Source organism: Marmota marmota, unplaced genomic scaffold (assembly GCF_001458135.2).
Source record: "Marmota marmota marmota unplaced genomic scaffold, marMar, whole genome shotgun sequence".
Taxonomy (NCBI): domain Eukaryota; kingdom Metazoa; phylum Chordata; class Mammalia; order Rodentia; family Sciuridae; genus Marmota; species Marmota marmota.
Genome location: NW_025999891.1, coordinates 2,928,342 through 2,941,980, shown reverse-complemented (window position 1 = coordinate 2,941,980; position 13,639 = coordinate 2,928,342). Strand labels below are relative to the sequence as shown.

Here is a 13,639-nt window from a genome sequence, read left to right as displayed (position 1 = left end):
TGGATTTAGGTCTTATGTTTCCTGTTTGCCCCTCTGTTTATTAATGCATTGTTTCCATTTTCCTGCTTTCTGATTGGATTGTTTGAATGTTATTTAGTGTGTCATTTAAAATTATCTATTATGTTTTTAATTATGTCTCTATGTTTAGTTTGTTTGGGTAGTTGCTATAGGAATTATAATTTATATACTTACTGTTCACAGTTTTACCTAAAATTAATATTTTTTACCATTTTAAGAGGGATATATAGCCAGGTGTGGTAGTACATTCCTGTAATCCCAGGTACTCAGGAAGCTGAGGCAGGAGGATTACAAATTTGAGGGCAGTCTGGGCAACTTATAAGACCCTGTTTCAAAATTTTAAAAAATTAGAAGAGCTGGGATGTTGCTTGGTGGTAAGTACGCTTGCCTAGTATGTGTAAAGTCCTAGGTTCAATCCCTAGAACAAAAAATTTTAAAAAGAAAGAAAAGGAATGTATAAACCTTCCCATCGCACTGTATCCTCCCAGTTTATGTTGTACTTAATGTATGTATTATGTCTATATGCATTGACAGTGCCACCAATGCCATGGTTTTAACTTTAAACTGTCAACACTGTCTAAAGAACCTGAGGAAAATAGTTTATTATATTTACCCTTTTCATTCATATATTACCTATTTTGTTCACTTTTCATTCATTCTTGAAGTTCCAGGTTTCTCTCTGATAACATTTCTCTTTTGCCTTAAGAACTTGACTTAGAATTTCTTCTAAATCGAATCTACTTAGATTTTTGTTTTGTTTTGTTTTCTTTCACTGAGTATCTATGTTGCCTTTATTCCCAAAGCCTCCACGGCTTCTGCTGAGAAATTCAATCATTTGAATTGTTTTCCCTGTGTATCAATGCATCATTTTTCTTTTGCTTCTTTCAAGACTTTTTTCTTTGTCTTTGGTTTTCAGCAGTTTAATTATGAAATATCTAGGCATGGATTTCTTTGAGTTTATCCTGTTTGGGATTTGCTGAACTTCTTGAAATGTAAGTTTATGTCTTTTGCCCAGTTTAAGTTTTTAGCCACTATTTCTTCAATAAAATTTTAAGCATTTTTCTCTTTTTTTCTCTCCTTTTGATACTCCAATGACAATGCTAGACCTTTTAGTATTGTCTGTAAAACTCTCTTCTTTTTCTTTATTATTATTATTTTTTTAAATTTTTCAGTGCTAGGGATGAACCCAGGGCCTTAATGTATGCTAGGCAAACTAACTACTAGTGAGCTGCACATCCCTAGACATCTCCCGCCCCCCACCCCCTGTTGTTTAGCATGCACAAAGGTAATTTCTCTTTATCAGTCTTCAAGATAACTCACTCTTTCCCTGGTCATTTCCATTCTTTTCAACATTTACAATAAATTTTTAAATTCAATTATTGTATTCTTCACTTCTAGAGTTTCTTTTATTTTCATTTATTTATTTATTTTTGGTTCCAGGGATGCTTAACTACTGAGCCACATCCCCAGCCCTTTTTTATTTTTTAATTTGAAACAGGGTCCTGCTAAATTGCTTAGGGTCTCACTAAATTGCTGAGGTTGGCATTGAATTTATAATCCTCCTGCTTCAGTCTCTAGAGCCTCTGGAATTACAGGTGTGTGCTACTATTCCCATCTGCTTCTCAATTTCTATTTTGTTCTTTGTGTGTATGTGTGTGTGTAGTACTGGAGATTAAACCCAGTGCCCACTGGGTTCATTCATTGCTGGTGGGAATGTAAAAACAGTAGAACCATGTTGAAAAACAAACTTCTTATGAAGTTAAGCTTAAATTTCTCTTATGACTCAACCATAACACTCCTAGATATTTACCTCAAAGACATGAAGTCATATGTCCACACTAAGATCTATACATAGCTTTACTCCTAATTACCAAAAAACTGGAAAAAATTGAAATATTCATCACATAGAGAATGAATGAACAAGCCTGGCAGTGGTGCAGGCCTGTAGTTTCAGCAACTCAGGAGTGTGAGGGAGGAGGATTACAATTTGAGGCTAGCCTTGTCAACTCAGCAACACTCTAAGCAATTTATCAAGACCCTGTCTCAAAAGAAAAAAAATACAGGGCTGGGGATGTAGCTTAGTTAGTAAAGTGCCCCTGGGCTTAATCTCACACACAAGAACAGATGAACAAATTATATTACATCCATGTAGTAGAATACTTAGTAATAAAAAGTACTATTTAGCTAGGCACGGTGGCACATGCTAGTAATCCCAGCATTTTAGGAGGCTGAGGAGGAGGATCACAAGTTCAAAGCCAGCCTCAGCAACTTATTGGGGCTCTAAGCAGCTTAGTGAGATCCTGTCTCAAAATAAAAATGAAAAAAAGGGGGGGGGGCTGGAGATGACTCAGTGGTTAAACATCCCTAGATTTAAGCCCCAGTACCAAAAAAAGTACTATTTATAAATATATTCAGCAACATGGATGAATCTCAAAGGTATTAAGACTTGTGCTAAGTGAAAGAAGCCTGATATAAGACTATATATACTACATAATTCCATTTATATGTCATGTTGGGGAATACAAAAATATAGGGAAAGAATTTAATGATTACCCAGGACCTAGAAGCTGGGGCAAGGAACTTTCTGGGGTGATGCAAATGTTCCATATATCCTCATTATATTAATAGTTATATGACTCTATACATTACACTGTATACTTAAATGAGATGACTTTTATAACATATAAATTATACCTCCATAAACCCGACTTAATAAAAAGCTTCCAAACAGCATGTTGAGAGAGATTGTCAAAAGTGTTTTGAGCCCAGCATGGTGGAACACGCTTATAATTCCAGCGGTTCAGAAGGCTGAGGCAGGAATATCGCAAGTTCAAAGCCAGCCTCAGCAGAAGTGAGACGCTAAGCAACTCCTACCATCAATCCTGTCTCTAAATAAAATATAAAATAGGGCTGGGGATGTGGCTCAGTAGTTGATGCCCCTGAGTTCAATCCCCAGTACCCCAAAAAACCAAACAAACAAAAAAGTATTTTGAATCAGTTGCTTTAATATTGAGTAAAGGAGAATTGTTTAAAACTCTGTATGCTTCAAAGAAATATAAAACTTAAGGTATCATGCAAAAAGATATGCATATGACCTTTTTGACTAATATTTGATAAATATGGCTATAAATATGTAACACTTTAAATGGTTGCATGGTAGTCCATTTTTATATGACAGTTTACTAAATTGGTCTTCCTCCAACAAATGTCCATTGTTGGACATTTAGGGTTGTTTTCAGGTTTATTTTTCTTCAATTTACACACTATAGTCTTTCTCCTTATAGATACTATCTTAGAATAAATTTCCAGAAAGGAATTTCTGTGTTAAGGTCATACCTTCTTAAAAGGTTTTATATAAGTATTTCTAAATTGTTACCCAGAAATGTTCTATAATCCTTTGTCATTTTTTCATAGTATTTTATTTTCTTTATGATTATTATGATAGTGTTTATTAGATGTTTTATAATTTTCAAATAGCTATATCTGTCATTATTTTGTTTTCATGCTTTCACTCACATTGATGTCATGCTTATAAAGACTTCATTCTAAGAGTATGGAAATACTTATGTTAGCATCCAATTTCCTTTATGATTTTTTTTGAAGCATTTAACAACCTCTTCCTCTTCTTCCTCTTCTTCCTCTTCTTCCTCCTCCAATTGAACTAAAGGGATGCTTTACCACTGAGTTATATCCTCAGTCCTTGTTTATTTTTTATTTTAAGGTAGGGTCTCACTAAGTTATTCAAGGCCTTGCTAAGTTGCATAGACTGGCCTTGAACTTGTGATCTTTCTGCCTCAGCCTCTTGAGTTGCTGGGATTAAGGCATATACCACTCTGCCCAGCTATGATTTCATTTTTACATTAAATTCCATATGGATTGAAGAGTTTGTTTTGTATGACATGAAGTAAAGCTTTTTTTTTTTTTTTTTCCACCTATCTAATCAGTTTTAGCCATGGGCACTTTACCACTGAGCTACATCCCTAGTTCTATTTATTTAGACAAGATCTTGCTAAATTGCCAACGGTCTCACTAAGAATTTTTGATCATCCTGCTTCAGATTCTAGAGTCACTGCGATTATAGGCATGTACCTTGCGCCTGGCTCCATTCTTAATTCTTAATGTTTTCTCATTCATTTCTCAGGAATTCTTAGTTATTTTTCCAAATTAATTTCTAGATCAGTTTATCCAGTCACAATGAAAATATATTTTTTGCATGATATTTATAAGTAATTTGGTATCCTTATAAACTTCCTATCAATAGGCATCATAATGCTCTACTACAATCTTCTAAGTCTTTAGTAAAATTTCATAATACAAATTTGTGTCTCACATTTTGTTACATTTAATCCTATACATTTTGTGGGTTTTGTTGCTGGAATCTTTTTTTCTGTTTTCTATTATTGCTGAAATATAGTAAAGACATTGATTTTTATATTGTTTTAATTGGTTGTCCTTTTATGTGACTTTTTGCTTAATTTAAATACAGTCTTAGCAAAGAAAAATTTGGGGAATGTATGTCAAGATTTAACTTATATTCTATATTTCCACTATATTCTACACAATGAGGTCAATATTAATATTATAGTCAGATATATTATTTACTGTAATATTTCCTCAATCTATAGGACCTACAAAGAGACTTATCTCCAAAATCTAACTTTTAGTTTTGGACTGTTTATAGTGTTGTATGTTTAAAAAAAAAAACCCAATATTTATAACGTGATCTATAGGACTAGAGGCCACTAAATAAATTTTCTTGGATTCAATTTTTTTGGGGGGGAATATTGGGGATTGAACCAGGATTGCTTTATTACTGAGCTATATCCCCAACCCCTTTTTATTTTGATAAGGGTCTTACTAAGTTACTGAGGCTAGCCTTAAACTTGCAATCCTCCTGCTTCATTCTCCTGAATGTCTTATTTTAAAAAGACTTCTATCCTTCCTTCCTACTATTACCCTAGGGATATGTTTGTATGTGTCATTGAATGGAGTTAGCTAGTTTATCAGCCTGTTAAAGTTACATATAAAAATCAGGTTGGGTAATACTCTAGAATGTTATTGTAAACTTCTTGCTACCTCTTAGCTAGTACTTCCTAAGTTTTATTGAAGTAAAACAATTAAGGGACAGACAAAAGAAAGCTAGGACTCAAACCTGATTATTATAGTGTTAAAAGTCGTCTGCTTCACTGACCGCTGGCATAATTGAAGTGTAAGCTGGCCATGTTTACAATAACATAACTATTAAATTTTACATAGGCAAAAAATACAAAGAAAAAATATTTTCATATTTACATTGCTCTGAGGAAAAAATTGGGGGGTGGGTTCCTGGGGATTGAACCCAGGGGCACTTTTCCACTGAGCTTATATCCCCAATCCTTTTTGATAAATTTTTAAAATTTTGAGACAGTCTTGCTAAGATGCTAAGGCTGTCCTCAAACTTGTATCCTTGTGCCTCAGCCTCCCCAGTTGCTGGGATTAACAGGAATGCACTACCATGCCCAGCAGCAAAATTGTTATTTTTATGTGCTGTTTTGCTTCTTCACAAAGACTTTAAATGCTGGATAGAAGACATTTTATTTATAAATTCCCAGAATCTTAGTATAATGTCTTAGACACAGTGAAAATTGTATTGTGACCAGTAATGGTAAGTGAAATAAGCCAGGCACAAGGAGACAAAATTCTCTGTGTTTCTACTTATATAAGGTATCTACGGTAGTCAAACTCTTAGAATAAGGTATCTACAGTAGTCAAACTCTTAGAAAGTAGAATGGGGGTTGCCAGGGACTGAGGAGAGAAGGAAAAGAAAAATTGTTCAGTGGGCACAGTGCTTCAGTTTTGCAAGTTATAGGGCTCTTTTGTACAACAATGTGAATATAGTTGTATTATTCTGTTTTCTTTTGCTATTTCAAACTACTTGAAACCAGATATGGAAAAAGTTTATTGAGCTTACATCTTTGGAGGCTAAAGGTCTAAGGTTGGCTGACCCCCATCAGTTTGGCTTCTGGTGAGAGCCCCCTTAGCTGAGTTTTATAAATGGCAGAAAAACCAAAAGGGAACCAGCCATACGTAGTCAGTTACTTGATAGCAGATGGCCCTGCTTTATTTCAACTATCAAGACTTAATTGGGACCAGGCACAGTGGTGCACACCTGTAATCCCAGCAGCTCAGGAGACTGAGGCAGAAGGATCACAAGTTCAAAGCCAGCCTCAGCAACAGCGAGGAGCTAAGCAACTCAGTGAGACCCTGTCTCTAAATAAAACACAAAATAGGGTTGGGGATGTGGCTTAGTGGTCGAGTACCTGAGTTCAATCCCTGGTATCCCTCTGCAAAAAAAGACCTAATTGGGGTTCCATGAGAACTACATTAATCCCTTACAAGGGCAGTGCCCCCAGTGATCTAGTTATCTTCCACTAGACCCCACCTCTGTTGGATTTTGTTTTTTCTTGGTGTACCTGGGATTGAACCCAGGACCTTGTACATGTTAGGCAGGTGGTCTACCACTGAGGTATAGCCCCAGCCCCTTATTTTATTTTACAACAGGGTCTCACTAAGTTGCTGAAGCTGGCCTCAAACTTGGTGAACCTCCTGCTGCAGCCTCCTGAGTAGATGGAATTAAATGGGTGCACCACTACACCCAATTTAGATATCACTTCTTAAAGATTCAATCACTTCTCACATTGTCACATTAGGAACGAAGTGAGTTTCCAGTGCATGAAACCTTTTGGGACAAACCAAATCCAAAGCATGGCAGTAGCTAATATTATTGTAATGCATGCTTAAATATGATGGATGCCCATAAATTTTATGCTATGTGCTCGTTAACACAATAATACCAAAACAATAGCCCTTTAATAGTCCCTATAGCCCTGTGTGATCTTGTTTTGCCCATATCTCTCAACCTCAGAGTACCATTTTTTCCTTGGTCCTCTACTGTCAGCCATAGTAGCCTTCTCTCCATTCCTCAAACTTGCCAAGTTTTTTTTTGTGTGTGTGTTTTTGACCCCTTTGATTGAATGTTCTCTCTGACTTTAGTCTGGCTGGCTCTGTCTTGTTTTTCAGATCTTGGCTTACTTAATATTACCTTCTCAGAAAGGCTTTTCCTGACCACCTAATCTCTAGTTGCCACTGGTTGCTAGCTGTCACATCACTCTTTAAAATTTTTCTGAAAATCTTATTATCTGATATTTTTCATACACATATGTATGAAAAATATAGATATATTTATGAATTTAAGGTATGTGAGAGCAGAGACTTACTTTGTTTTCTTCAACACTGTGTCCCCATGCACCTAGAATGATGCCTGACATGTGATCAGTGCTCAGTAAATATTTACTTAAAGAAAATTGAGGGGCTGTGATTGTGGCTCACCTAGCACGTGCAAGGCACTGGGTTCCATCCTTGGCACCACATACAAATAAATAAATAAAATAAAGGTGTTGTGTCCAACTACAACTAAAGAAAATATTTTAAAAAAAGAAAGAAAATTGAACTTCGTAGTCTTGAATTATCATTTCTAGAGAAAGACTTTATTTTCCCCGGGGATCTAAATTTGTACTTAAAAATTCCTTCTTGGATATTTCTATCTAAGTGTTCTGCAAATACCTCAAACTCAACATGCCCCAAACAAAAATAGTCACTCCCCGTCTCGTCTCAGTTACTCTTCCAAACCTTGCTTCTCTCTTTTTTTTGAGGGGAGTGGTGGTGAGGAAGAAGGGGTTGGAGGTTGGAGCCAGGGCCTTGCACATGCTGGGCAAGCACTCTACCACTGAGCCACATTCCCAGCCCAACTTCCTTCTTTTTGTTAATGGCATAATCATTAGTTTAACTAATCAGGTAGAATGTTGATTCCTTTCCTCTCTCAACTCCCACAACTTATCAAACCATGTCAGTATTTCAACTTGATCCTTCTTTCCCTTACTACACAGTTATCACCACCACTTCATTTTAGGCCTAATTACTATTTATTTGGTCTACTGTTAAAACTGCCTAAGTGGATTTTTTGTTTCCCATCTCTCTCATATCCAGACTATACAACTTTCTATCCATCATGCTACTTTCCTACTGAAAACAACCAAAATACTGTCTGTCTCCCCCTCCCACTACCCAGTGCTTTGGAAAGGCAAGGAAGCCTTTATTTCTAGTCTCTTAGACCCTGCTTGCTTTTCCAGCCTGACCTTTTACTATATCCCTACAGCCCTGTGCTCCTGCCCTAATACTGTGGCTTATCAGTCTCACAGATATTTATCAACATATGCCAGACCCTCCTATTCTGCACCTTTTACAAGCCATTTCCTCCAACTGGAATTCTCCTGATCCTCTGCATTTTTTTTTTTTTTTTTTTTTTTTGGCTCATATGGTTTTACTCATCTTTCTTTAAGACCTAACTAAATTAAAAAGAAAGTCTCCTCCAAGTAACCTTTCTAGGTCTTCCCTCAACCCTAAAACTACTCAACTACTGGGATAGGCCCATAGTACCTCAATTACTATTTTTAAAAACTATAGAAAGTAAAATAATATAATAATCATTTTAATAATTTTAAGTGTACAATTATTATACACTTAATTACTAATTATATATTATTATATATTGTATTCACTGGCATTAATCATATTCACATTGTTTTATGACAGTTATCATGGCCCTCTATTCTCATGTTAATGTTATCTGTTTCTCTTGATGGTAAACAAAAATTTGGCCTCATTTTTAAGTACTTGATTAACATGGATAAACATGAATGGAATCGGATAATCTCCTTTAATTATTCTGAGATTTCATACCTGATATCACATCAGCATTGGGGTGATCCTGCTCAGGTAACTTTGGGAATGTGTTCAGTTTCCTTCTTTGTATTTCTTTTTCCAAATGGCATTTGTTGGAGTTCATACAGTCCTGGATTTTTAAAAGTTTCTTTGCTCAAATTCTCCTTTACTAGTTTTGTTTTTTAAATATCTTTTTAGTTGTAGGTGGACACAATACCTTTATTTTTCATATGTGGTGCTGAGGATCGAACCCAGTGCCTAGCACACACTAGGCAGGCGCTTTACCGCTGAGCCACAACCCCAGTCCCTCCTTTACTAGTTTTTGATTCTTTACTTTTAACCTAGCTTTTTTCCCCTTGGCTATATTTATTCTATGAATATGTCAATGAAGTCGGGCATATTTATTAGGTAAGATAGACACAGTTCAAAAGCAGGTGTGTCTCAAAGTGTTTAATGAAACCTCAATAGAAATGAGATTGAGAGTTTAGGCTCCAATATTGTTGCTATTTCATTTCTGACCAAGTTTCGCCAATTGTGCTATATCGTTTGCTCTTTTCTGCTCTCTAAGCCTTTGTTCGGTGATGAATTCCTTGTAGGCTGTGCTCTAGACTGTGACATTGACTTTTCTCTCCAAACAGGTTTCGGAATTATCTTTTTATCAAGTGTTCTCTCCTGCCTTTTCCCTTATAATCAAACCAGCATGTATTTTTAAACATCTTAGAATCTGAGAGTTAGAAGTATCCTTTGTGTTCATCTAATGCTTACTTGCAGATAAATAAATAAAGATTCGTGTTAATGCCAGAGGGTTCTCAGCCAGTAAGTGGAAGAAGAATCTATGACTTAAGAGTACCTGTCCATGAAAGGGAAATTACTCTCCTTCTTCTGATCTGAAGGATCCTGTTATCATCGCCTGAAATGTGCTGGTACTAGAAAAATATGACCCTCAAAACCCACATTTGTACTATGCCCTATCAGAGGGGGAAGAATATCTGGGGAAAAAGGAAGTCTGCCTTGCCAGGCACAGGTACAGAGGAGGATTTTGACGAGTAGTGGACATTGAATGAACCAAACATAGGCTCTCAAGGCATCTTTCAGGGATAGTGGAAGGAAGTGACTAAGGTCAGGGATTATTTCATATGCAAAAAAAGAGGGCATTGGAGCCAGCACGTGGCACATCTGTAATCCCAGTGGCTTGGGAGGCTGAGGCAGGAGGATGGCAAGTTCAAAGCTAGCCTCGGCAACAGCAAGGTGCAAAGCAACTCAGTGAGACCCTGTCTCTAAGTAAAATACAAAATAGGGCTGGGGATGTGGCTCAGTGGTTGAGTGCCCCTGAATTTAATCCCCAGTACCAAAAAAAGGGGGGGGGTATTGGAAACCATCTGATATTATAGGCACATTTCAGGAGAAAGTTCAGAGATCATAGTAAATTTATGTCCCTTTCCTTTTCCACTCTAGTCTTTATCCACCTAAAATAAGATGTGAGAAAAATCAAGTGACAGGAATAATAAGGTAAAAGACTTTCTACAAAACGAGTATGTGGGCTTGTATAGGTATAAAAGTGGTGAAGATGATTGATCATGGGTGTTTATTTCCCTTTTAATTCCATCTCCCATTAAACACACTCTGAAAGAGTTCATTGTGTCTTATTTTTACCTGATTTATATAGCTGTACCATCCTAGTTACTTTCTTTTTTCTCTTGCCACCTTGATAAAGGGGAGTACAATTCAAATAGTAGGATACTTAATGATTCTTTGGCATGAATATTCTTCACAACTTTAAGATCATGTGCACCCTTCAGTGTCATTCTGGTATAAATCTTAACCTCTTTGTACCTTATTTCTCACATCTGTAAAAATCACAAAATAGTAATACCTACCTCATTTAATTGTTGTAAAGATTAAATGTTAATACATGTAAAGCTTTTAGGGACAGGTCCAGCATATAGTAAACACTCAAATGTAGAGCTGTTATCAATATTGTTATTAACTGATGTAGTCATACTCTTCATAACTGTTCATCCTACTAGTTAAATATAGTTCATTTATGTATATTCCTTTTCAATGTATAATCCAACTAACTTTCCTTCTTGACATCCTTTACGATTGAAGAAGCTTCTCCAATTTCAAGCAGCTTAATGAAAAGAAAATTTATACATGGCAAGAGAAGGGTGATTTAATTTCTTCAATCTTTTGGAGGGTAGAATTCCTTTCCTTCATTAGATATGTTTGTTTTTTTCTTTATGTTACAGGTGGTATGCAAGATTACAATTACATATGGGCCAACTGTTTTGAGATTACATTAGAACTGTCTTGTTGCAAATACCCACCTGCTTCTCAGCTTCGACAGGAATGGGAGAACAATCGTGAGTCTCTGATCACATTGATTGAAAAGGTAACAGCTGACTGGAAGCCTGGGGTACAGAAATAATGGATTAAATAAGGGAGAAATTTGGTTACATATGAATGCCAATCTTTATTAGGCATCATTTATTGTATCTGTTTTATTAGGATTGGAGATAATTTTTAGAGATTATTAGATCATAATCTCATACAACACATTGTAGTTCTGTCCCCCACTCCTAGTTCTCTGCCACAGGGTGCTCCCTTAGCCTGTCTTAGAACACTATTTCAAACTAGATTAACCAAATTTGTACTACTGGTAGGGGGAGGGCAGTTGGATTATAACTCAGTGAGCAAGTGTGTGCTTGGCATGCACAAAGCCTTGAGTTTGATCCCAAGCACCAAAAAGCCCTTCCAAAAACTCTATAAATTTATACAATTATACAGGTTATTACAATGTCATGTGTTCATATTTGCTGGAGAGCCTTTACCACTGTATGAATCATGGATATTAGATCAATTTAAATACTAGACTAGGGATATAGCTCAGTTGGTAGAGTGCTTACATCACATGCCATGGGTTCAATCCCCAGCACCACCACACACACACACACAAAAGCAGACAAGCTAATACAACTATTGGATATGCCAGAAATTATACTTTGTTGAGAAAATTAGAAGCCTGACTTTGAAGAGAGGGAACTTCAAAAGCACCTTAGTAATGTGGAGTCCAGACATTTATGACTTTGGGATTTAATACTTTCATCTGTATTTTATTTCAAATGTATTGAAAAATATTTTGGAAAGATAAAAAGAGTAATCCTGACTTTTAGAAATTCTGGCATCTGGAAAAGAGGTGTTATATTCTCTTGCCTTCCAAATTGTCTATGAACTTTGATTCTTATTTTTTAGGTCCACATTGGAATAAAAGGATTTGTTACAGATTCGGTAACAGGAGCTGAGTTAGAGAATGCAACCATCTCAGTGGCTGGTATTAATCATAATATCACAACTGGCAGATTTGGTGATTTCCACAGATTACTTGTTCCTGGAACTTATAATCTTACAGTAGTTTCACCTGGGTAAGAATTTAAACTAGACTCTTAATTAAAATGTCAAGCCTCGGGCTGGGGATGTGGCTCGAATGGTAGCGCTCTCGCCTGGCATGCGTGCTGCCCGGGTTCGATTCTCAGCACCACATACAAACAAAGATGTTATGTCCGCCGAAAACTAACTAACTAAATAAATACTCTCTCTCTTAAAAAAAAAATTCTCTCTCTCTCTCTCTCTCTCTCTTTTTAAAATAAATAAAATAAAATGTCAAGCCTCTAATTTATACCAAAGACAGAAAACTAGTCTTATACATGTTACTCACTGTATCTGGCTTTTATTTTTCCTTATTGTCTCATTTTTATCCTTTTATATAAGAATACTATCATGGAGTGTTATGTCACATAGTCTTAACAGCGTGAAGCATAATGGTAAGATAGGGAGGAAAAAGAATTTTATAAGTTTGAAAAGAAGATCATGTGTGTAAAGCATTGCCTCAAGACTGACTAGATTAAAAAAAAATAGAAGAAACTGGGGACTCTGAAAATGACATTTGAAGAATGTCATTAGCTTTCTGATATACCAGAGGAGTGGTATCCCATCTCCCTTGGACACCTTTCTGAAAACTCACTTTCGTAAGGATTTAATTGATAACTTTTCATTTAATTTTGAAATTTACTACTTAGGAAAAGAGGTCAGGATGTCAGTTTGATAAAGCATGGCAAAAAATTAGATAATTGATGCCTTTGAGGAGTGTAGCAAGAGTTACAATGGAGTAATAAGCATATTCTTTCCCTTGAATGTGATTTTTTTTTGGTAAGCAGTTGAGTGTATAGTACCTGAAAAGGTTGATAAGAAAAATAATTCTTTAAAGACTTAATCTAAGATTCTCTATTAATCTAAGATTCTCTATGAGATAACATGCTAAAGCCCTTAAATTTGCACATTTATCTGTATTTAGTTTTGAGTTTTGATAGACCTCTAAGTGCAAGAGTAGTCAAAAGTACTGTTTTTAGATTGTTAAAGTATCGTGTGTCTTAACCCCAAGCCATCTCCTTTTTCAAATATTTTTTTCAGATATATGCCGCTGACAATTAATGACATAATAGTGAAAGAAGGACCAGCTACAGAGGTGGATTTTGCCCTTCGGCCAACTGCTGTTGTTTCATTAATTCCCGACATGACTGAGACTATAGCAACTGCTAGTTCTGTTGCTATACTTAATGTTCCTCGTGGAACATCATCTTCTCACGAACCAATTCAGCCCAAAGACTTTCACCACCACCATTTCCCTGATATGGAAATCTTCTTGAGAAGATTTGCCAATGAATATCCTAATATTACTCGTCTGTATTCATTGGGAAAATCAGTAGAGTCAAGAGAACTCTATGTGATGGAGATATCCGATAACCCAGGTGTCCATGAACCAGGTAATTGGTATGGTCTTTAAACATAATTTCAGTGCCTCTCA

General features: G+C 36.0%; 1 protein-coding gene across 1 annotated transcript in view; it reads left to right on the top strand.

The window, feature by feature from the left end:
* The window catches only part of Cpd (carboxypeptidase D), a 71,611-nt gene that overhangs the window by 19,219 nt on the left and 38,753 nt on the right, over positions 1–13,639 (top strand). The window contains 3 exon segments of the mRNA XM_048792705.1: positions 11,028–11,170; positions 12,031–12,200; positions 13,246–13,598. Of these exon segments, the coding sequence (XP_048648662.1) occupies positions 11,028–11,170; positions 12,031–12,200; positions 13,246–13,598 (666 nt within the window).